The sequence below is a fragment of the Aspergillus vadensis genome (genome assembly GCF_003184925.1).
Source record: "Aspergillus vadensis CBS 113365 unplaced genomic scaffold BO88scaffold_11, whole genome shotgun sequence".
In the NCBI taxonomy this organism is placed as follows: Eukaryota; Fungi; Ascomycota; class Eurotiomycetes; order Eurotiales; family Aspergillaceae; genus Aspergillus; species Aspergillus vadensis.
The window spans coordinates 326,843-350,107 of NW_020292049.1; the positions used below are offsets into that span (position 1 = coordinate 326,843).

At 51.0% G+C, this 23,265-nt stretch overlaps 7 protein-coding genes across 7 annotated transcripts; 3 read left to right on the forward strand and 4 right to left on the reverse strand.

Annotated features, from left to right (window-relative positions):
• Positions 1-1,421: 1,421 nt before the first annotated feature.
• On the reverse strand, positions 1,422-1,889 carry BO88DRAFT_453575 (uncharacterized protein; the record flags this gene model as incomplete). Its single annotated transcript, XM_025710754.1, has 3 exons — positions 1,422-1,484; positions 1,541-1,616; positions 1,843-1,889. 3 exons carry the CDS (start codon positions 1,887-1,889, stop codon positions 1,422-1,424), a joined length of 186 nt encoding a protein of 61 aa, XP_025562917.1.
• A 1,624-nt stretch (positions 1,890-3,513) lies between these two features.
• On the reverse strand, positions 3,514-6,254 carry BO88DRAFT_42511 (uncharacterized protein). The gene is made up of 3 exons (XM_025708804.1): positions 6,186-6,254; positions 5,669-6,094; positions 3,514-5,527 (listed from the first exon to the last, which is right to left on the reverse strand). The coding sequence occupies exons 2-3, from the start codon at positions 5,984-5,986 to the stop codon at positions 3,857-3,859; spliced, it is 1,989 nt and encodes a 662-aa protein (XP_025562918.1). The 5' UTR covers positions 5,987-6,094; positions 6,186-6,254; the 3' UTR covers positions 3,514-3,856.
• Positions 5,678-6,668, reverse strand: BO88DRAFT_42493 (uncharacterized protein). Its single transcript, XM_025708786.1, has 3 exons — positions 6,186-6,668; positions 5,959-6,100; positions 5,678-5,780 (listed from the first exon to the last, which is right to left on the reverse strand). Exons 1-2 carry the CDS (start codon positions 6,556-6,558, stop codon positions 6,024-6,026), a joined length of 450 nt encoding a protein of 149 aa, XP_025562919.1. The 5' UTR covers positions 6,559-6,668; the 3' UTR covers positions 5,678-5,780; positions 5,959-6,023.
• Positions 6,669-15,297: 8,629 nt separating this feature from the next.
• BO88DRAFT_404838 (uncharacterized protein) lies at positions 15,298-17,064 on the forward strand. The gene is made up of 2 exons (XM_025706727.1): positions 15,298-15,935; positions 16,043-17,064. The coding sequence occupies exons 1-2, from the start codon at positions 15,720-15,722 to the stop codon at positions 16,736-16,738; spliced, it is 912 nt and encodes a 303-aa protein (XP_025562920.1). The 5' UTR covers positions 15,298-15,719; the 3' UTR covers positions 16,739-17,064.
• Positions 17,065-17,354: 290 nt separating this feature from the next.
• BO88DRAFT_365425 (ribulose-phosphate 3-epimerase RPE1) lies at positions 17,355-18,344 on the reverse strand (the record flags this gene model as incomplete). Its single annotated transcript, XM_025704006.1, has 3 exons — positions 17,355-17,612; positions 17,787-18,038; positions 18,102-18,344. Coding segments are annotated over 3 exons (753 nt in total), but the record flags the coding sequence as incomplete, so codon positions are not given.
• Positions 18,345-18,510: 166 nt separating this feature from the next.
• BO88DRAFT_42613 (uncharacterized protein) lies at positions 18,511-19,325 on the forward strand. Its single transcript, XM_025708880.1, has 2 exons — positions 18,511-18,878; positions 18,951-19,325. The coding sequence occupies exons 1-2, from the start codon at positions 18,677-18,679 to the stop codon at positions 19,277-19,279; spliced, it is 531 nt and encodes a 176-aa protein (XP_025562922.1). The 5' UTR covers positions 18,511-18,676; the 3' UTR covers positions 19,280-19,325.
• A 473-nt stretch (positions 19,326-19,798) lies between these two features.
• On the forward strand, positions 19,799-23,095 carry BO88DRAFT_42615 (uncharacterized protein). The gene has a single exon (XM_025708883.1). It carries the CDS (start codon positions 20,034-20,036, stop codon positions 22,992-22,994), a length of 2,961 nt encoding a protein of 986 aa, XP_025562923.1. The 5' UTR covers positions 19,799-20,033; the 3' UTR covers positions 22,995-23,095.
• Positions 23,096-23,265: the final 170 nt, after the last annotated feature.

Here is a 23,265-nt window from a genome sequence, read left to right on the forward strand (position 1 = left end):
TTGTTGTTGTGGGGGGAGTGCTCTTGATGGTGGTTTTTAGGGTTGAGGTATGATATACCAGTTTGATGATAGAGTGTACTTTTTAGTAGAGATTATGAAGATATTATTGGTACTACGCCTAGACCACCAAAGTATTAGGATGATACATAGTATCTCCCTTTTTTTCATTTGAGGTTAATATGTTCATCTACTACTTGCTCCTAATACTGCCAGGTACTACCGTGTGAAGAATATACCCGAGCGAGCTTTCCCGAAGCTTTTATACTGGCATTCTGTTTAATGATATGAATGAAACATTACTGTGCTTCATTCGTCTACCTACTCTATCCAGGTGCACATCTATGATCACACTGACAGCTTTGTATATATCTATTGTTTGCATAGATAGCTACCTACCTAGCAGAGGAATTAAAAGTTACGTCAAGTGCGAAAACCTCGATCTACTTACGTACAACGAAATAGTGATCTACTCCTGCAGGGCCTCGTGGATGTAGGCAGCCAGCCACTCAGCTCGTCCCAGGAGGATCGGGACAGCGCATTAGTAGTTATAAGGCTGCCTAGCCCAAACCCGCTCTGCCAGACCGAACGGTACCACCAATCGGAGAGACCGTTATTGGTTGGACTCTCCTGGCGGTGGGCTTGGCTTTGGGTTCAAGCTCAGACGGAAAGGGAACTAGAGTCGCAGGTGCCCCCTAGGCATGACAGCTGCAGATTTTTGCCAAGATGTCCTGGATTTTGCTTTCATCAAAGGTAAATGCTTCAGATGCAGTCTACACTGTGTATCACTTTGTGGGGGGGGTACCATGCACAGATGATGGGACATATCACAGATGATGGCATTTACTGGGGTAGCCGATGCAGCAAGAGGGGGAAATTTCACAGGTCATCAATTAAGAAAAGCGCCATGGAGCAAGGAGGATGATTCACCTCCCTCCCCGTTCCAAGCACCACCCCCGGGTTCCTAAGCACATATATCCGGGATCACCATAATGAACAAAAAAGAAATTAAAAAGAAAAAGAGCATTCCCATGGGGGCACGAAGGAAGACAACAGTAACGCGATGGGTAGATTAACAAGAAAATAGACAAAAACCGCGTAGCAACTGCAGCTGTCACAGCAGCGCTTCCCGGCGCCCCTGGACTCGACCGGTCTAGTGTAGCACGCGATGAAAGGGGAATTTATCGTATCGTCGAGGTCGTATATCGATCGTGAGAGCTCGGTTGGTCGCGCAGCCCTCGCTACATTCGAGGTAGCACCCGTAATCGATCACAGCTTAACACATTTCACAGCACTCGATGCACTCAAAGCAGCATTCGCAGGATTCCTCACACAGGAAGCAGCAGCAGAGCGTGGCCAGGCTAGATGGTAAAAACGGTCCGATAAGTAAGATGCGGTGCGACAAAATTCAGCAAGGGTGAGGCCTACCAGGCACCGAGACATCCGCGGTCCTTCTGCTGGGGAGGAGGCTGCTGCTGGTATTGCATCTGTTGTCCGGTCAGAGTCCGATCGCATGACTGAATATAGCACTGGTATCACATACTGGAGGGTAGGGCTGCTGGGGGTATCCCTGGGGAGGATAACCACCCTGCGGAGGCGGATAGCCCTGGGGAGGGTACCTGTGCGGAGACCAAGTCAGAACAATGCGCAAATCCGGGGTGTGATCTAAGGAGACATTCTGCGACCGCTGGCCAGCCCAGGAAGAAAATGACCAATGTCAAAAGGCTTGGTGATAAGCCAGCTTCGAGATGGGTTCCTGAACCAACAAGCCGCGGTCGCTTTGAATCCGAATGGCCGGTGCAAAAACCACGGGAGATCGGGCGCAATGGAGGGCGGAAGACTTACGCCTGGGGCGGGGGAGGAGGGCCGTTGTAGTATCCGGGAGCGCTCATTGTGAAGGGAAAGAGTCTGTGTGTAGGAATAAAAGATAGGACTGGGTCAGCGTGGTGAACTTGGCAGTTGACAGTAGCGGGTGGAAGAAAGAGAAAGAGGATGAGTGAGTGGACGGAGTGAGTGGATGGAGGACGAGAGCCCAGCCTTGCGTTGGCCAATTAAAGGGAAATAAGCGTACCTAAGACAACGCCGAGTTCTAAACGGAGTCGATGGAAAGCGGAAAGGTAAGAAAGGGGGGGAAGAGGAAGAGGGAAGAAGAGCAGGAAAAGGAACGATCGCTAGGGGTAGGAAAGGCGAAAGGAGGCGGAGAAAGAGGAGAAGATCGCTGAGCCGCCGTTCACCTTTAAGGTTTTGGTTGGTGGATGAGAGAGAAAGGAAGAAAGACAGTCAGACAGACACAAGACACACGAGACAGACAGACGGAGAAGCAGAGAGAGACTTAAGTGCTGTACTTAAAAAGAAAATTACACTCCATTCACTCCCCTGCTCTTCTTCTCGTAACATACCTTACAGCAATCAAGGTCCCACGAGCCAATAGTGAAGCAGTAGTGCAATCCTGTTTACGCCCCCACCCCCAACTAGAAGGACGCCAGAAAATCCTACTTAGCCGCCCATGCCTACCCAGCCTGAAACAGGGAAAAGCAGCCGATGAGTGACTGAGAGAAAGAATGGCATATTGTTAATATTGAATCCGAAACAAGTGCTATCTAAAGCTAAGTGATCATCTGTCGTTATTCCTTCAAAAGTGCAGAGAAGAAAGAGGAAAAGAGAGAGAGAGAGAGAGAGAGCCAGCTCTCCCTCTCCGACCGAAGGGGACCGTCAGCCCATAATTACAATACATACATACAAGTCTCATACGCAGCACCGCCCAGACTCAGCCACATTAGCGCAGCCCTACAGGACCCAGTTACCGTCAGGCACCAGCCACGACGGTTCCTGCTATGATTGATTTGGGGAATTTGTCCTGGGAACAACTGTCGGACACCCCTTCAGCGGTCGGGGGCCAGCACTGTATGCCTACCAATCACCGCCCTGGTGTTCGGGGTTGCGCCCCACTGCCATCACCCACGGGCGATGGCTCAGGGAATGAAAGGTTAGTTGTCAGCCAACCGTCGTCGGCCGGCCGAAGGATCGCCGCCATCATTGGCAGGAGGGATGCCCTGCAGTTCCACTGTATGCCCCGGCGCTCATGAGACCCCTAAAATTGCGCCCAATCACTGCGCCCAACTTCGTGGCAGTCGGGTGCCGGCACAAAGCCACGCCCGGCGTCACCGCCTACCTGCACCGCCTACCTTACGGTCACCGCCCGTGGCATCTTCGGGCAGGGTCCCTGCGCATCTTAGTATCCTTTAGCAAGAGTAGGCTGCAGTTACCAAAATAGGTCCTGCAAAGTTGGCAGTGGTCTTCCCCATCATACCCTAGTCCCGAGTCTTGTACTCGGGGGGACCGTGGCTTTCATGCACGACGTGCATCAAATCAATATATTTCACGAATCTGAGACTTGCTGATTGACTGCTCATCATCACACATTATGTCGTAGCGCCCATCAGGGGCATCACCAGGTCGGCTTGGTCGACCCTCTGGAGTCCGAAGAATGAAGAGAAGAGAAGATAGAAGATAGAAGAATCACTGAAAGAAGAAAGAGAAAGAAGAAGGGGTAGAAAAAAAAGAAAAAAAAAAAAAAAAGTGAGAAAATGTAGGAAAAGAATTAGAAGAAGAAATATTAAGAACAGGAAAAAAGAAAAGGGAAAAGAGAAAAGAGAAGAAAAGCAAAGCCAGTGAGAATTTATCACACGAAATATAGGCGAAAAGTGCAATGTGAAGAATATGGAAACAGCCCCAAAAATCCAAGGTTCAAGATGTATAGTATCAACAAGAAACCCATGAGTAACCAAAGATCTAGTCTCGAGCCCCTCAGGGGAGGTAAATGAGAATGCCATCAGCCGCTGGGCTGAGGTTTATACAGTCACACATACGAATCGATCTCAGGTGGTAACGTCTGAGAATCGAAGTAACAGGGAGTAGCATCCATCGATGGGTCCATGACCATCGTCGGCATCGCAGTGAAGGACTCATATCCGTTCACTAATGTCGAATCCATACCATGGGAAGAGATGTCTTCGACCGACGTCTGAGGCAATCCAGAGAACGCAATGTCCTCGGAGGCCGCAGCCGGAGCAGCCGCCATGTCATCGCCTAGCGCATCCTGGTCAATATAGTTCTGGGCATTTTCGAGGACGATCTCCTCTTTCTGCACCATCCAATGCTTCAGGACATCCATGGGAGGATGATTTCCACCGCCCTTGCCGCCGCGCTTCTCGCTGTCTTTGCCACGACCACCACGGCCTCTTTGGCACGGGTTGAAGTGGGTGCGACGAAGATGAGCGGCAGCGTTATAGTTAGCACCGTATCTTTTGCCATTCCGACAAGCCTTGCAGTTGGCCAGGAATGTCTTGCCAGGAGAGATGTCAACGCAAACCCAAACCTTGCGAACAACGGCATGGACCCGCTCAATGTGTCGACGCAGCTCGTGCTCTCCGTGAAAGCCATCCGGCTGGTCGTTGCACATGTTACAATACGTCTTCGGACGTGGGGGCCGTTGTATCGAGGCCTTGGGAATGGCTGCAACCTCTTTGGCAGTACCATCCGATGATGAAATGCGAATCATCTTGTGCTGCTCAGCCACCTTGGGGGGTGAGCTGCTGTGTGGCTCGGTTTTAGGAGCAATGGGTCGAGTACCCTGAACGATCTGTTCTTGGGTTCTGCGAGCCGCCCTCGATGGCTGGGAGAGAGACGAGCTGTCGCTCTCAACAGACATAGAAGGCCTCATCTCCGTCGCAGTGGACGGAGAAAGTGTAGGAATGGCTGGATGGAAGGATGTGGAGGATGGAGCGGAGCAAGAAAATGACATCGAGCCAGAGGGCTCAGTGAAGGGAAAGGGGACTTCGGGGTTTGGGTGTCGGTGCATAGATGAGAAAGAAGCAGGGAAGGGGACGTTCATGGGGGAGGTGGAGGTGACGAATTCAGAGGGGACGGAAAATGAGAAATTGGAGTCCAGATTCGGTCCCGAGGAATCGAATCTCATCATTCCCAAACCTCCGCACAGAGAGTCCGTAGTGGTACTCCTGCTCATTTCCACGGCAGCCGGCTGGACCGGCTGCTCGACCATGGTGGGGTTAGACATGGCAGCGAAGTTCGTCGCCATCAGGTCAGGCTGGCCCTGATTCAATTGGGGTTCTTGCCGAAGTCCAGACATCGTCGAATCCGCAGAAAGCGCCATAGAAAGTGCCGAGACGTGTCCCTGGCCCTGGAAATCATCCAAGTACTGTTTGGCGTATTCGGAGGGCGTATACTCGTTGACATGGTCAAGGCGGCGCTGCACACGCTGGGGTCCATAGGAGTGTCGAAAGCCCGTTGCAGGGGTGGTCAGCGACGGACGGTGCGCAACCGGTATCTGCTGACTCTGCGAACGGACCATAGCCGTATGCCGGGAGGAGGGCCCAGGACCAGAGTAAGAGACCGAGCTGCCTTTCCGAGAATTCGTTCTTGAGAGGCGTCGAGTAGTCTCAGGAGCCGCTGGCGAAGACGCATGAGACAGTTCGCGCGTCAGATCAACGGTCACTGGAGGTTCCGGAGTCTGCCAAGTGTCAATCCAAGGACTGTTGGCGGGAGATGACAGAAGAGAAGAAGATCATGGAATAGCGCGGGAGGGACAGAATGGGTAAAAACGCAGGTATGGAGGAGAGGCGGGAGCAGAAGACCAAGATAGATCACATACGGTGACTCGTCGTTTCGGTGGAGGAAGACCAGAACCAGGTAGGGTCCGGGGAGTATCCTGTCGTAACCGTTTCCCAGATTTCTCGAGAGCCGCGCCGCCATCTTCAGGAAGACCAGAACCGGGAACCGGGCGGTAACTGGACGAGGCGACAGAGGATATGGAAGAAGAGGCCGTGGTGGTCATGAACTGACTTAACCGCTGACTCCAAAGTTCGTTTCGCTCTGATTCCGGAAGATGGGAGTGTCGATCCAAGAAAGCGTCCCGATACCCAGAGATGGCCCTTGTGAAGAGTTCGTCGTCGGCCATGGTGCCAGCCATAGTGGGTGAAGAAGTCCTCGCTGAGTGCTGCCTCTTCTCACGTAGGATGAACGAGGAGGGAGGTGCTGCTATCAGTATCAAGTGACTTCAGGGGATTGGAGAGGATCTCTAGAGCTGGCGCGAGTTAGTATATGTATGGCAGGGAAAATCCTCTTGGTGACTTGCACCTCAGAGCGACCACGAGAGGGGAAAGACTGACTGGAATATAGAGATAGAGAGTAGTAGAGAAAAGCCCGATAGATACTGAGATCAACGGGGCAGACAGTGAAGTGTAGAAAGAGGAGTACACGGCAGAAGGAAGCAAGGCCGGTACAGATAAGATAGAGGTAAGATAGTATGGGAAGGGAAAGTTGTTGAAGGAGATGAGATGAGATGAGATGAGATGATGAAGAGGAAGGAGGGAGAGAGTAGGTAAGAGAGAGAGACAGATGGGGGAAGGAGATATATGAAGGCGCGGTGGAGTAAGAGAACAATGGGGAGTGCCAGATGGATGTTGACAAGGAAGATGACGATAACGATAAAGAACGAGGAGGCAGATGAGGTGGGAAGAGGTTATCAATTAAATGGAACATCCACCATCCCCACACCCGGGTTGGTCGAATGGTCCGGAGAGGGTCAAGGATGAAACTAAGGTGAGAATGGATTAGGAGCAAAGCGAAAAAAGCAAGAGGAGGGGAGGGGAGGCAGAAAAGAGAAGGGGAGTAAAAATGGGTAAGGTACGAATGGAACGAGCATGAGCGAACAAAAGATCCGTCAGAAGGAGAAGCAGTAGTTGCAGGTTAGTTTAGGGAGTTCATGGCCCATCAAGAGGTTGAAACTGGGCGGGGATGGAAAGATGGAGGGAGGGATTGGAAGCCTCCCAGATGAGTCCAGACCCTCTTGGGATGGCCAGGATCTGTCGCAACTTTTTTTGGGAGGAGTTGAGTTAGGTAGTAAGTTAGTAAGTACAGTAGTAGTAGTATGAATGGGTGTATTATTATTTTTCTCGATTTGGGTTACTGATTTCTTTAGTTCTCATTCGATAGTTTTTGGTTTCCCCATTTTGATCTCCCATTTTGACTTTTTATTTTGCCTTTTTTTTAAAAGGAAAAAAAAAAAAAAATCCTTATTATTTATCTGTGTTTCCTTCTGTCTCCTCATTTCTTTTTTTACTATTTCCCAAGAAGGAAAAGTATCAGGATGAAGAAGAGGGGGAGGGGGAAGTGTGAGCGAACCAAAACCAGAAGAAGTAAAAGAAGTAAGAAAAATAAAATAGAGGGAAAAAAAAAAAAAAAAAAAAAAAAGGAAATAATTATTATTGTTGTAATTTTGGGGGAAAGAGAAGGAGGGAGGAGGGGGAAATCAATTCACCGTCTGGGCCGAAGATGGTGATCAGAGCGCTAGTGCCGAAAAGAGAAGAGACCACTCAACTACTAACCAGTGGCCGTCAGTAATATTATTTTTATTATTCTGGGGGAAATGGGAATGGGAAAGGAAAAGGGAAAAACTGGAAGATGGCTGAAAAGCACACTAAGCACTGTAAGGTAGGAAAAAAGAAGGAGGGAGAGAACACGGCCAACCCACGTCCAGCAGACCACTAATGGTGGTCCTCAGTCAGCAAAGAGAAAAAAGACACACCACCACCACCACCCAAGTCAGGACTAGACCTACCGGGAAAGGTCAAGGGGAGGGTGACACGCTGACTGTTCAACAGAGGCCTGAATGGACCTGGTTGCAACGGGTTAGACACATCGATCGGACGAGTCGCAGTGGACGGACAAACACGGTGTGTGTGCCCCAAAGTGAGGCAGCGAAACGGATGCCATCGTCATCGACCCGGACCAGCAAAAGCACCTGCTGCGCTGGAAGGGCCATGATCAGTCATCCGAGTGGTTATGATGGGTTATGTGCACGGGATTATTATTACTACTACTACTAATTGTTACTACTGTACGGAGTCCTACAATGACCAACTCCCCAGTCTCTCCTATGGAGTCCCAAGCTAGTCTGGTTATTATTATGGGGACTGGCTGCACCAGCCCATTTCTGCTGGACTTGATACGCTGTACCCGGTCTGCTGCAGCGCCTACGGCGGTACATGGGCTTGAAAGAATTCCGGGCCTGCTTCCCAGCAGTGGCTCCGCAAGCCTCAGGTACCTACTGAGTCTAAGGTAGGAATCGTGACTTCAGGTTGAGGTACCTGAGTACCTATGGTAGTCCTCCCACCAGCAGTAGTGGCTTGCTTCGCCGGAGCAATGTACCAACGGTCCGGTTGGTGGCCAGTGGCAGGCCTCCTGCGCCCGTCTGCTCCGTACAAAGCACCCGGGAAGTCTACCAACTTTCCCCCCTCGACTCTACGGCTGCCACGTCGATGTCAGGCTACACCCGTTCGGGCTTTTCTCGTCCCCATACTCCGTACATGCTCCTACACTACCACAGTGCTCGTCACGGCCAACTCTAGTTGGTCTTACTCCTCTGTCAGTTGGTGATGCGCTTGCAGATGACGAGCCAGCCGGAACTCAAGTTGTCCCTTATCGCGGTCGCTTGTTGTCGTATCAGACGCGGCAGCAGAATAACTGAGAGACGTAAGATCTCCTGAACAGTTGAGCACAAACCTCCTCTACGTTGTGTCTGGACACGACACTTTGGAGTCGAGTCTAGATGAGCAAACTCCAAGGGGCGATTGGGTATCAACAGGATTTGTTGTCGACCCCAGGCATCCCATTCTTCGTGGCTCTAGATCTTGCAAAAGACGAAGCCGGTGGTCATAGTATAAAGCAACAACTTAGGCAAGCGGTAGTAACCTGGGTACAGTCCCCGGGCCCAACCCGCGGTACCACGCGGAAGACATCCAGGGTTTAGCCGGCGTTGTCTGCACATGGCCGTTCAGGAATGACACGAGCTGGATCAGGTAATTGGACACGGACTGCTGACAGTCTGCCCACTCTGTGGTCTCTAGGGGTATGGTGGCTATGGAGCGCCGTACCGGAGAGGTGACGAAAATCTTTCGTAAATCCAGCTGCTAGAATATTTCCCGGATCTTCCTCTGGCGCCGTGACCGGACGATCTCAAGACTATCGACGATGGACCGATCATTTGGGGAAGGGGGGGAAGAGTGTGGGGCGGATGAAGATGCCGCCCAATACGCGGAAAGGGACACTACGGGTCACGTGTTACACGTGACTCTCTCCCAATCAGGACTAGACCACTGACAGCTGGGAGAACAGCGCGACTACTACTTAGAGTAAGTACTCTTACTACTGATCGTTCACACACGGTGGGATAGGAAGAACAGTTGGTCCATGGGATCAACTAGCCCATCCTACTACTTACTCAATGAGTTAGTCGAGGAACGCGGTAAGTGACTAAGGGTTGCTGCGGATGGAGTGGTCTATGTGCTGGCGTTTCACCTCCACCCTGCCAACACGATGATAGAATCTAACCAAATCATGATGGCTTAGGAACGCGCTCCCCCTCATGCTCTCACCGAAGGCAAGCGCTTTTGGCGGTCAACCGCTCCTCCACCGTTGTGTTTCAGAGTTCCAGCACCCACCACGAGCCCACTGCAGAGTCACCGCTTTTTTGAGGCCTAAAAAGCGATGACGATACTACGGAGTTGAAGTGACCACTATGGACCGACTACTGCACCGTAGGAGCCCATAGTGTGTCCCCGAACGGGTAAAGCGCCGTTTCTGGAACCGGCTATCGTGTCTGAACATGGCTCGGGCCAATGACCGACGGCGCTCATAGTGTCTCTTCCCGAATGAAGAAAACATAGCCAGGGAAATCAGGGACTAGATACGTGGGATACTCGTGTGCAGAGTTGCTACTCCACCGTTGTCTCCGGCTTAATCTGCGCGGGTGGAGGATTGTTCTAGGAAATCCCCCTCTTGCCGATTCTCGAAGACAGTCGAATCTCCGGCCCTCTCTGGTCGGCAGAACTGAGGACACCGTCGCAGTATGAGCAACAGCGGGGTATTGAGTTGAACCCGTGAGTCATGCACACTGCTCACGCATTCACCACTTCGTCCTCGATCTAGACACTGTATCGAGGGGAAGCGGCTGAGGGAATAATCATTATCTCAACGGACTAAATTCGGTGGCGAACTTGGCTTCTCTACCGTTGTTGTCGGTCTGGAAAGTTGGTACCTCTCGACTGCATCCAAACACCGAGGGCAATTTCGTAGTAGTGAATAACCAACGATCGACCCCACGATCGGTGAGGGAGAAATCGGTTGAAGTCTGAAAATCGCTGTTGCCTTTCAACAGATTAACCAGCTTCGAGCCTAGTATGTCGGCGATGAACTGCGTCATTGCCAGTTCTGCCCCTCCCGACTTCATCCCGCTTCAGTCTTCCCATCCCCACCATTCTTCTTATCGTCCGATACGGACACATTCTTCACCAACTCCCAGGTACTCTGCGAAATACACATCGTTGCTGGCAGGCGAAGCACGATGCGACAGCATGATAATCTAATTGACAAGAATCTGATCGGGTACAGATCGTATTTATTGAACACAGTACTAGTACCACTGACTGATTGGATCTAAGTACCAAGTAGTGATTGCAATCACACCACACCTACAAGTATATATACCAGCTCCTAGTAGTACACCACAGAGCAAGCGACACCAGTTGAAACATCATGATCATAACCATAAAAATTGAAAATTAATATCTACCTGAATGGTACCGAATGAAACTACTAATCATACACAAATCACCAGTAGAGACCCGATGACAGACCATACTGCTAGCATTACTCGGATAACCAACCCCTCATAGCCATCTCACCATCATCATCCCAACATACCACGTGACAACACCTCGATAATGGGTACCAACTCACTAGCTGCTAGCAGTAAGTGACATAGTCAGGTTCGATGATTGGTATAAAGACCAATTAAATCAATAGTAGTAGTCATCCCCATCCACTTAACTAGTACATGACAACAACCATACAAAGTATCTACCAATTTCCCCTCTACAACCAAAAAGGGAATACTATTCCTCGCCCGTCTTCCAAAAAGTGGAGGGCGATAAGTTAGACTAATCATTGACTACCCTACCTTACCAGATATAGCACCAAGTCCGGGAGCAACGGGATTCCAGCAATCTAGTAATTTCAACGCATCCTCGGAGAGTAGTAAGAGTAAGGGTAAGATATGCAATAATGCGACAATTTTGCTCAACCAGTACGGAGTAACGGAAATGACTCGGTTACGGGAAATAAGCAGAGAGAATGCATGGATTGGAAAAGCCAAAGCGATGAATAGAAAGCAACTACCTATAGTACAGTACAACTGTAAGAAGTATATGGAGTCAATGGAGATGATGATCATACGGTCCTCCCTCCTGGCTGGCATCAAATGACAAGTTGATGGACCTAACTAACTAAACTAAACTAAATTGCTAGCTAGCGAGCATTCGCTGCGCTCACAACTTGTTTTCACAGTTCACACCAATGCACTGTGATAAGTCTTAGGCGGACAATTTAGATTTGTTGTAGGATGTAAGGTGGTGAAGCGTGAAGCCAGCTGGGCGTCAATATTCATTGATGCCTGCCTGCTTCTGAGATTATCTTTAGTACGCAGGTACTTTTTCGTACCTTGGCCCCGATCGACTTGGTCGTTGTCTGGAGAAGCGATGATGATGGATGAAAGGGAGGGGAAAGAACAGAAACCGACATGGGGACAAAAATAGATGCGTGACGCTATTCCGTGGGCGTCATGGTCGGTGGTAGCAAAGCACCCCTATTCGATGGGCCAGGGGATCGGCGGGCCCGCTAGACGTTCTGTGATCGTCCAATTTCCCTGAAGGTGGTGGGATGATAGGCTGGAAAAGGCTTTCAAAGTGGTCCACTAGTTCGTACCATCTGTGATTCCATGCAGGATGCGCATACAGCAGCAGTGTGTGCTGCCGGTTGATGGTGGAAAAAGCAGGGAAGAAAGTTTTTGGGTTGAGAATCCCCCTCCCTTCTCTTTCTCTCTCTCTCTCTCCTCTCTCCAGGTTTTAGCGTATGCCTGACTTGGGCAGTTGTCACGCTAACTTATTTTCGAACCAAGTACCATTGCAAAGCTGACATTTTCATCCCTGAGAAAAAAAACTAGTAGTTAGGTATTTGGTGATTGTGTCTGGTTTGCTTGTTTTTTGTTTGGGTTTTTAATATTTATTTTTTTTTCCGGGTCGAAAGGGGAAAGTATCTAGACTTGGGACAGTTACCGAACATTGGAAGGTTCCATGGGACGCCCGGTTGGCGCTATCTTGCAAAACTGCAACTGACAGCGAATCATTTAAAATTTGAGGCCGGAGCTGTTGGGCCACCCGCCCTTCCCATAGAAACGCGGAAGGTCGAAAGGATTCAGGTCACTGCACTTAGTTACTTAGGTCACCAACACCCACCTCTTTTCCGCGCCAAAAGGCTAAACTTATCATCTTACTTGAAACCACTATGACAACATCTTCGCTGGAGTGATCGGAAATGGCTGCCGCCCATGCCCAACCAGTCCTAATTAGTCAGTTTTCTGCCTTACTCGATCCCTGTTCAAGATGTGATCGAGTCAGGCTATGGGCTGAGACTGGAGATTCGGGCAACGATAATGGCTTGGAAGACGGGACAGAAGAGGCGAGATCTACCCTCGATGTGTGAGATCTCATGAAGCCCACCAACTGGCTGAGACTGCGTAGGCCCGGTTAGCCAGGGCATCTGAACGCTCGGTATGTTCAAATGATCTGGCCGATTGATCCATGCTGATACGAACACCAGTTATCCTTGTTTGGGCCGATCCTTCTGTGTATTGGCAGCTAGGAAGCACTGCCTATACGTGCAATTCACCAAGTTTCGGACAGCCCGCCACAGGCAGGCCTGGGCGTCCTTCAAAAGCGAGTCTGGAACGGCGTTTAACCAGCCGCTGGGCCAGATATCAGCTCGTTGTCCTCGCCTGAATGGGTGCTATGACCGCCAAAGGCAACGGGATTCTATGCTCTGGGTCGGATCTGTGTCTTTGATTGGATCCCACATTGAAAATTCCATGATGACGCGGCTGAACAAGTCGAATATTTGTGGATGGTCTCACTTTCCTCAATCGTTGCTTTGCTGCTTTATTGCTAAGCCTTGCATTGCCTGAAGGATTAACCGCTGAGCCTTGTTTCGTCCAAGTGGCTGTGGCGATGCTCCGTTGCAACGCCAAATGGCGCATCTCCAGGCTAGACTTGTCAGCTCTAGTTGTCAGATAGATCCTTGCAGATCAATGTAGCTAGTATGATGAGTGTTGGGTACGCCGAGTAATCCTCAGCCACGTACGGGGTGCGACAGTCTGGAGGAGAGGTACCATTCTTTAGCTCAAGCGGTTCTAGACTGGCCATCGGCTATTCTCGCTTGTCTTCGCGACACTGTCCCTTTCAGAGGGAAGTTTGATACAGCATTTCTGCCACCGCGTCGATGTCAACATCTGCGCCACATTGCTCTGCATTTTATTCAAGTCAGTATGTCTTCAAATTCCCACATTCGCTTCGGTAGGCAAATGATGAGGTTGTTATGGCATACACTGTAGTATACTCTGCGGTCTGGTGATAAAAGTAGAAAATAAGCAGGTACGTCGATGGTACCATCGGAACAGTCATCATCAGGCTGTTTCTTCCGACAGCTCTGGCTGTAGTTACTACTAGTAGAGTCTGCATCCCTCCGTTCCCTACTTCCAAATGTCAGCGAAACTCTGGCACCAGGAGAATCGGATAAGCTTAGTTAGTTCAAAAGGTCTTCAGTTTTATTTAGACGAGTGGCACTTAATAACCCAAATACAGACCCACAATCAGTTCTGGAGGCAAGTCACTTCACGAAGCATGTCGCTGTGACTTATCTGCCGATTCTTCGGAAGAATATCTTCCAAAGCTGGCTCTTGCTGTTGCATGGGTGCCTCAGACTCTGGCATTCCGGCATGTTGGTCCCTGTGACCATCTTATAGAACGATTGTCGCAGTATTCGCCATCAAGAGGCAATAGGAATTCCTCTCATGATAACAGACTTCTGTTGGATCTGTGACATCCTTTCGATGCCGGTACTATACCTGCCATCCTACTTAGTACCACACAACTTGTCCGTTGTGGGAATTAGCCTTATAAGTCTACTAGTGAAGCATGAATAAGTATATAAATACTGCCGTTCCTGGACATCATCTTTTAACATTCCGTAACCTGCATAATTATCAAGTCGTTGGTTATTGCATAGTATTGAAGTGACGAAGTACTTCATATTACATGAAACGGCTCTATGTACAACTATAGGAGCCGTGTTGCTCATCAATGGTGGGTGTTGAGAGGACTCATTCGAGAGCTGATAATGGGTAAGATTAAGGAAAGACACCGACTATGAGCGATGATGGGAGAAACAATCGGGCTAGATTGTCTCAAAGGCATGTCCAAGGGTCTGATCTGCTAATTTATCATGGTACACAAGTACGCGACAAGAAGCACCCAAGTTTTGTGAGATTGCCGATCTGATAGGGGCGTACTTTGTACTTAAGTAGATTCGACGTTCACTCTAGTCCCACATCGCCACCATCTACATGGTACTTTATAGCTCCATTCCCTGTCAATTAGTGTTCTGCAGCCCTTCTCGAAGCCGTCCCCAACGGCGTAGCTATGTGGTCATTGCGCAACGATCATACCACCATATCAGACAGGCGTTGAGAGATATCAGATGCTTCTTGGCCTCTTCTACAATTGCATCATACACGCAGCCAGTCGACATATGCAGCACATACGGACCATATGTAAACCTTCGTGCACTCACCAGCAGACACTTCGTTGTAATAATTCGAGACAAAATCGGTTCAGCGACACTGCTGGAAGATTTGCAAGAGGGCTGGCGAACAACTAAACGATGAAGTCATGGGCCGTTGGAACTGCGATAGCTCGCTTTCGGGCCCGTACGATCAATGGGACCGTGACATCAGACGTGCCACTTATCTTGCGACAATCGAATTCTGCACCCACTTTTCATTCGTAGTGTCGACTCGGGGCCTGCCATTGCGCAGGCAAAAGCGCGAGAAAAATAACCTTGGAAGCAGCCGATCGAAGGTGGAGAAGAGGTCGGATGGTACCGAGAGAAGAGTGGAGGAACGACCTGTGAGTAGTCGGTACAAAATGAGGAAGAAAGGACCATTCTTTTGTCGAGATAGTCAGTAGTAGTAACGAGAAAGATGCACTGACGTCAGATTGCCACCCTGGAATCAGATCCCCCACAATTGCAAAGAGGCTGTCACGACATTAGTCTGTAATCACTCGGCGATTATATAGGGTCGGCTGTTGCCTCTTTGCGCCGCATCCTCCACCTTCCTCCCAGCTGAATATATTCACTTGATAATGAATTCACTTTCCATCAAGTACTACTACTAGTATCTACCACACTCTCTCCAATAATCTACTCGAAACTGCATGGACCACCATTCCACGTGACCTATCTTTCCGCCGGCCTCAGGAAGCCACGTCATTCGGCGGTGAAGCGCAAGTCCCTCACTTTTTCTGCCCCTTAAAAAAAAAGAACAATCGGGAAGGCGCGCCGTCGCGCTGCTGCAATAAGGGGAAGCGGGCCTCCATCAAAAGCGATCGTCATCCTCGTCTTCTTCCCCTCATCCTCGTCCGATTACTTTCCTCTCACTCTCTCCGTTCGATATACTCTCTTTCGCCATCACCATCTTTGATTTCCCCCGTTCTTCATCCCTACGATCGGATAATCTCTCCTTGTACATCAACATGTCCGATCCCACCCTCTATCTCTACACCTCCCTGACTGCGGGGTCGTCCCACATCGTCACCGCAACGGCACGCCTGGAGACGATTCTCAAGGCCAACAAACTCCCCTTCCGCGCAATCGATGTGGCCACGGACGAAGTAGCCAGGAAGCTCTGGGGCCGTCGCTCCAAGGGCAAGAAACTTCCTGGCTTGGTGAAATTTGGCACTGTTGTCGGAGTACGTATTCCTCCCTCGTCCCAGCGCAGAGAGGCTAGGTGGCTACTAGCGACGGAAGCACAATACAATATACTGGGGACTACCAGCTAACATCTTTGAAACAACAGGACTTGGAGCAAGTTGAAGAATGGAATGAGTATGGTGAGCTGAGGATGCAGGTTAACAGTGTCGAAGACATCGACAGTATTCCCGCTACTAGCACTCCGATCGCACCCCCCTCGGCCGCATCTACCCCCACCCCCGAACCCACTACCCTCAAACAGAGCACAATCAAGATTCAGAGCCCCCCCTCCAAAGAGACCCCGAAAGACACTGCCATCACGGCTGCTATGCGCCAGGCTAGTGGGGAGGCCGCTGCCAAGGCTAAGGGTAGCGGCACTCAGCCTGTCCCGGCTAAGGAGCCTGCCCCAGCAAAGGAGCCTGCCCCGGCTGTTACAGAACAAAAAGAGACCCCGAAAGAGACCCCTGCGGCTGGCGAGCAGTCCCAGGCAGGCAAGGAAGATACTGTACGTGGGAACGAGGCTGCTCCCGATACTCAGGCTAGCAAGCCTAGGCGGCCGCCTCTCGTGCCCGAGGTAGCTGCAGAGTCGTCTGCTAATTTTCATGCTGATGCTGCTGAAGCTTTAGGAATGGTTCAGCACCACCGTGGCTCCATCATCTCCGCCACATCCAAAGAAGAACAAGAAAAAGTTGCACAGGACTTGCGGAAGTCTATTTCCGGGGGTCAACAGGATCTTCTCAAATCCTTGAGGGAGGATAATGCGGCGCGGACAGATCAGGAGGAGACGATCGAAGAAGAGTAGGATTGGTGGTGAAACCCAGGATGGGACCCCGGTCGACAGAAAGCGCGGGCTGCCAAAGTCAACGGCCGGGGTTTTGCGGTTGCATTCATTTTGAGACGACGAATACGACTCAAGCGTCCTAGTTTCGGTTATCGCGAGACTCTTACCGTTTATCTTCGTTCCCTGTAAAGATACCAGCTTTTACTGTTGCTTGCTTGCTGTTTATTTCTTTCTTTGTAACTTGCATTTAATGCTGTATATGTTCGATATGGGCTCATTTCCCATTACATACATAGTTGATGATCCCACTGTTTACCTACTCTATCCGATCCGTATACCTAACCCATATAACCTTCTAAATATGCCTGAACGCGCATCATCCGCCCGTAACCGATCAAATACTCTTTAACCCTTTTTCGCTCATCACATGTCGACAGGGAAAGCACCCGAACAAGGGACCATTAGAATTCTGTAAGGCGCCAGGAAGAAGCTAGAAAACGCAAAGAACAAATAAGAAATGCGAGCGAACGCAACGAAAATCGTGTCACATGAACCGGAAAACTTTTGTTTTATGGTTTCCTTCCCCCCCTCTTCTATATTTATTATTTATTGGGTTATGATTTGTTTCAGTTTACTCCTTGCGATACTTGTTGACAGTCTCGCGGAGCTTAGCGATGACGTCGGCGGGATCCTGAGCGCCAAAGACCGCCGAGCCCGCAACGATGACGTTGGCGCCAGCCTCAGCAGCCTGGTCAATCGTACCCAGTCCCAAGCCACCATCCACCTCGATGTTGAGGTTAGGGTATTTCTCGCGCAGAGCTTTGACCTTGGGCAGCTCGGAGGCCATGAACTTCTGACCACCGAATCCGGGGTGAACGGTCATAACCAGGACCATCTGATGGTTGCCAAGAGAGATAGCGTTAGCATGTTGTTACGTACTCCGTAGCTTGAACTTTAACCAACATCTCTCTCCACTATAGACTAGTATATGGATGTGGGGTATGCTCCGCAAAGATGTGCTGAGGGGGGGGGGGGGGAAGTTTATGGGGATGTAGTAGGATCGACTCACATCCGGACGTTCCTTCTCGTTCTCATTCGCCAGAATATCCCAGAGCACGTCGACGGGGGTATCGGGCTTGATGGCAATTCCGGCCTGCATGCCCTCGTCGTGGATATAGCGGATGAGGTCCTTGGGGCTGGTCTTGGTGGTTGTGGTGTTGTCGGCGGGACTGGTAGCAGCGGTGGAGGAAATGGCGGCTTCGTAGTGGAAGCAGTAGAGATCACAGCCGGCGTCTTTGAAGTCCTTGACCCATTTGTGGGGCTGTATGGGGAATGAGCATGAGCTTGGAGTTCATCGAGGTATATCGATAGGGAGCAGACACACCTCCTGGATCATCATGTGGCAGTCAAAGGTGCCCTTGCCGTGGGGCTCGGTAGGACGAGCAACGTGAGAGCGAATCTTGGTGACGACGGGGGCGCCAAAGGTCATGTTGGGGACGAAATGGCCGTCCATGATGTCGACGTGCAACCAGTCGGATCCTTGGGCGATCTTGGTCGAGCATTCGCTGCCCAGGGTGCCGAAGTCGGCACTCAGGATGGAGGGAGCAATGATAGCTGGCGGGGACATGGTGGATAAGAAAGTGGAAGGGGGGAAGATTTAGAGGTAGGTAGTAGGCTAATTCGTTTCTGGGAATGAAGATAAGAAGAAGAATTTAAGAAGAATTTATTTAAGATTCGGTATTATGCGGTACCACCGGAGATGGAGGAAGTGGAGGGGCACCGGATTTATAGTTACGGACAATTATTATTCTAATGACGGGTCACCGACGAACGAGGGGCGCGGTGAAAGGAAAGGAATGGGGGGTGTGGGAAGGGAGAGCCACACCCGGGAGTGGATATCAAGAATAGTATGGAGACTTCCATCACGGCCAAAAGGGCAACGAGCCATAAGTCAGCCGGATGTTGATATCACCGCCATTTTTTGCAGTTCTCAGTTTTGCCTGTCGACGTCAGTTCAATCCCTCCGGAGTACCCAAAAGGGAAATCTGCTGCCCGTCGATAAGGGCTAGGGTCCTGTATAGCACGTGGGGGGGAAACTTGGCTGCAGCCCGGTGGGGGCCTGGGTGCCTGAACACCCGGTCGAGACTCGCGCCCAATGCATGTATGTCACGGGTTACCCTCCCAACTGGGGACTGGCCATCCACTGACCAGTAGTGCACATCTCCTTGTCCAGTTCATCATCCTCCCTGTCGTGACCATCCTTTCCAGTGCCGACATGCTGGTCGGGTGACTCAACCATTTCTCCCCATTCAGTTTGCAGTTGGGATCTGTCCGCGGACCGGATTTCCCTTTTCTGTGCTTTCCTGCGGCAATCGACAGCTGGCCCATGCTCAATATGTGAGTTGGCTTATGCTAATTAAGCTGGCCGTGGCTGGTTTACCCGCGCTGCTTATCATCATATCTACAGTAGTAGCCCCTCTCATCAATCTCTATCGATGCTTGGTCGTGATGATTCGAAATCAACTCCTTAGTCTACTAAATGAGTTCACTACCACTGCCTAGAATCCACCCCATGGCACGCACCAGCAACGGCTATTGACCGCTTGGACTATCTCCGCTTGCCCATCGTTTTCTAAAGATAGAGCACCGGGCGCTTAGAGCCTGCCAATCACACGAACACCTCCCCCATCACACACAGCTTCAATCTCTGGCTGGAGGGCGGTTCTTTGCAGACACAAAGATCTTCCCCCCACGCTGATTGGCACGCTTGCCTCCCGAGTCCGTCCGTTGTCGCCCATCATGGCTGGTCGACTGCTCGGATTCGTCGTGGCCGAAGCGCCCATCATCCCACCACCAATGATAGCATCTTCAGCCTGTCCATTGGCAGGGATTACGGGTGCTTTGTGCGCAATGTTGCAGTAGTTCCTGCAGGTCTGGTGATGGTGGGAGGGTGTTCCCTCCAGATCTCCCTCCCTTCCCCTCTTTCCAGCGCTTTATTAGTAGAAGCAAGCGCTACCGGTCACCAAAGGTGATCTTCACCTTACCCCGTCTCGGTCGGATTCTTCACCACCTTTTTCTTTGTGTTTTGTGTTTCTGTCAAATTATTGTGCTCTCAGCTCTGGTAGCTGGGTAATCATTCGTTCTGCTAATTCTCTGATATCGTTGAACCGTTGATCGGTGTCAACTGCAATCGAGATCCCCTAGCTGCTTCGTTGGATATACGTTGAGTTGTTTAGGTCGACTTCTGCATCATAACCTGCATCCCATATCGTAATCGAAGGAAGGATAAAACTAGCATCGGGTACATTTGGGCATCATGACGGACGTATACCGTCCCGCAACGGGCAGATGCCCACCTCTGCGACAGGTGCGAGGTACGAGGCTTGATACGATAGTGGAGGACGCGCGAGAGGCGCATTATGCAGACTCTACAGAGCCTGTTGCGTCCAGTGCCAAGCAGACAACACCAAAGGCACCGCAACCTCCACAGCCACCACAGCTGAAGCTCAAGACCAGCGGGCTTTCATCAGTGTCTCGACTGCATCGATTCTTCTCGCCAATATCGGCAGGCTCCGTCTCCTCTTGTTCAGATACTGAATGGCAGCGTCAGATGCAGCCGTTTGAAGACCTGTACGATGCAACTGACGACGATTCGGACATCAGTGATGAGTGCACTTCCTTTGCTAGCACCCGGCCAACAAGCTTGGTGACGCCCACGACGCGAACTTCGGTTTTTTCTCCGGTCTCCCGCAGCCGGTACCCCAGTCTCACGATACCGTCTTCCACAATGTGGCCATCACTGCATGGTGCTGCAAAGAGCTCCCCGATCCCGCCAACTCCGCCGCCAAAGATTCCTGTCTCCCCAGCTGCCCTGTCAATGCTCGCTCATTCGGTGCCTGCCGTGCATGCCCCACCGTCCTTGGACGGCAGTGTCTCCTCTGACCAGGTGTCAAACATCAGTGCTCCAGCAACTCCAGACCTGCAGTCCCTTCCAGATAATGACTGGACTGCGCAAGACGTGCATGTTCGTCACGAACTAGAGGACTCACAGGATGAAGATCTTGAGGCGGAACCGGATACCCAAAGCATTCAGATCGCTATCGAGAGCGCCAACGAGGACTGGCGGCAGGTCCTAGGCAGGTTTCCACGGATCCCGGGCGGCCAGTCGACCGCGTCGTCAATTGACTTGGATGCGGAGCCAGTCAGGGGAGATACACCATCTGACCGGGGCGTATCTCTTCCTGCAGATGCCTTAGAGACACTGAGGCACATCTCACTCGATGGAACTCCAGATCCCTGGTCGGAAACTTCTGAGTCCAACGAAGAGATGTGGCAGATCCGTATGCCTCCAGACCGCCCGCGCAGTGCCGACGATGCCACTCCGGCGTCAGAACTCTCAGGGTATAGTTTCAGCAGGCTGAGCATACCCTCTCCCGGTGGCTTTTTTGCTTCACTTGGTCCACGAGCACGTCACACCTGGTCTATTCCTTGTGGAAATAAGCCGCCGACTTCTGCCACTGCCGAGGGATTTTACAAGCTACCGTTCTCCCGGACCGAAGGAGAGGTAGTTGAGCATGTCATAGAATACCCCGAACGGACAACAGAAGAACAGCTGACAGCCGTGTATGATCCCATCGGACCACCCACCGCTATCAGAATCACCGAGGAGAAGACGCCCAATTTATTCGATCACTTCAATGATCAAGCATGCTCTGAGGATGATGATATGGACGATGCTCTTCCACCCATCGGCCCGGACGATCAGTACGAACGGGACGAGGACTATGAGAGCGAACTTAAGCAAAAGGCAATGTCAGGCTTGGACCGGACCAGCGATTGGCTGGCAGCCCAGGCTTCTTACCTTTCAGCTCTTAATGAGACCAATCCCGTGAACATGTTGGATGAAGAGGCTTACAACGAGGAAGTTGGGCCCAAGACTGATCGGCAATCACCCAATCAGTTAAGCCGGAAGCTGTCGGTTCGATTTGCCAAAGCTCTTCCAGAAGCACCCAGCTCCCGCCCCTCTTTACTAGCGAGTAGAGACTCCATCTACTGGCGCGGATTCAAGGCGGTCCAGCAACAGTCCGGCAGCCGAGATACCTTTGTGCATCGGAACACGAGATTTGATGCGGTTCAATCTGTCCGGCTGGGCTTAACAGATGCGCACATCAAGCGTTTGCGTGGAAATTACGAAATCGCTCGTCCGGAACGTCCAGCTTACAAAGGGCCCTTCTCATTGGCGCCTCGCAACTCAACAATGGACTCGGCTCTGGCAGAAAAGGCCCAGTTCTCTATAGTTGAGAAGGAGCAGACTGTGCTGGCTCAAATTCGTCAACCGATGTGGGCCATGGATGCTCTGAGATATATCAACGGAGGTCGCCTTATTGTGAGTCCTGCTCTGAAGCAGCTGTCCAGCACGCGTAAACGAACTCCCCGTCAACTACGGATCCTCGACCTCGGCGGACACGCCTCATGCGAATGGGCTTGGCAACTAGCTCACGAGTACCCTCATGTTAAAGTATATACCGTCTTTACTGAGCATCAGGAGGTCAACCCAGGCATCAAAGGACCTCCCAACCACCGGCACCTTCCTGTATCCCAACTGTGGAAACTGCCCTTCGCCGACAATAAGTTCGATGTGATCTCAGCCCGCTCTCTTCCTGCTTTGTTGAAGAAAGAATGCCCGTCTGGGGAGACTCAAGACCAGTATGACCTTTGCCTGAAAGAATGTCGACGCTGCCTCAAGCCAGGTGGTTACTTGGAGTTCTTTGTCATGGATGCAGAAATCACACGTGCTGGCCCGCAGGCATCTGCCAGGTCAGCTGAATTTGCGTCCGGTCTCAGGGCTCTGGGTTACGACCCGACACCAACCAAAGGCTTTCTTAGTCGCTTGCAGAAGAACTTCGCGGATGTAAAACGAGCCTGGATGTTCCTACCTATGGGTACTGAGCCGGTCAAGTCTGAACCGCCCAGAGAGACCCCCGATCCGAGGGTGAAGAGTCTCATTGAAGAATGTGAAGCGGTGCAAGGCCCAGTCGGGAGCACGGCAGATATCGCGAGTGTTACGGGTGTGCTAGGTGGCTGGATCTGGGAACAATGGCTTGTAAAACTGCAAACGGAACTGGGAATGGACCAACAAGACCTGCTGGCAGGCATTGGGAGTGTGTTTGATGAGGGACGCAAGAACGGTGCAGGCTGGACCTGCTTGTCGGGGTGGGCAATGAAACCGAGGCCGAAGAAGAAGAAGCGTCACGGACGGAAATCTAGCAAAGGCTGAGCCGCGCTTCTCCGTCCATTTTCTTTCCATTCAACGCCGAGGTTTCATTTGGGCCGCCCAAGGTACACTATGAACCCCAAGCTGCCCTGGTGGCGCACCTAATGTAATAGCGGGAGTTGTGTCTTTCTTATCGCTCTTTTCGAATACCCCTTTGTTTATGCGGAACGAGAGATGATGAATGCAGATTGATGGCTGGTGGACACTAGGGTGGATAGCTGTTGACAATGACACTCACTTGATACCCAAGCAGAATTGATATAATATATCTTGT

Coding starts and splice junctions, on each gene's coding strand:
- BO88DRAFT_42511 (XM_025708804.1), bottom strand. CDS start 5,986: ATGGCTGGCACCATGGCCGACGACGAACTCTTCACAAGGGCCATCTCT. Junction 5,528..5,668: donor CACCGAAACGACGAGTCACC/GTATGTGATCTA, acceptor GACACTTGGCAG/ACTCCGGAACCTCCAGTGAC.
- BO88DRAFT_42615 (XM_025708883.1), top strand. CDS start 20,034: ATGACGGACGTATACCGTCCCGCAACGGGCAGATGCCCACCTCTGCGA.
- BO88DRAFT_42493 (XM_025708786.1), bottom strand. CDS start 6,558: ATGTTCCATTTAATTGATAACCTCTTCCCACCTCATCTGCCTCCTCGT. Junction 6,101..6,185: donor CTCTCTATCTCTATATTCCA/GTCAGTCTTTCC, acceptor AACTCGCGCCAG/CTCTAGAGATCCTCTCCAAT.
- BO88DRAFT_42613 (XM_025708880.1), top strand. CDS start 18,677: ATGTTGATATCACCGCCATTTTTTGCAGTTCTCAGTTTTGCCTGTCGA. Junction 18,879..18,950: donor GAGACTCGCGCCCAATGCAT/GTATGTCACGGG, acceptor CTCCTTGTCCAG/TTCATCATCCTCCCTGTCGT.
- BO88DRAFT_404838 (XM_025706727.1), top strand. CDS start 15,720: ATGTCCGATCCCACCCTCTATCTCTACACCTCCCTGACTGCGGGGTCG. Junction 15,936..16,042: donor AATTTGGCACTGTTGTCGGA/GTACGTATTCCT, acceptor TTGAAACAACAG/GACTTGGAGCAAGTTGAAGA.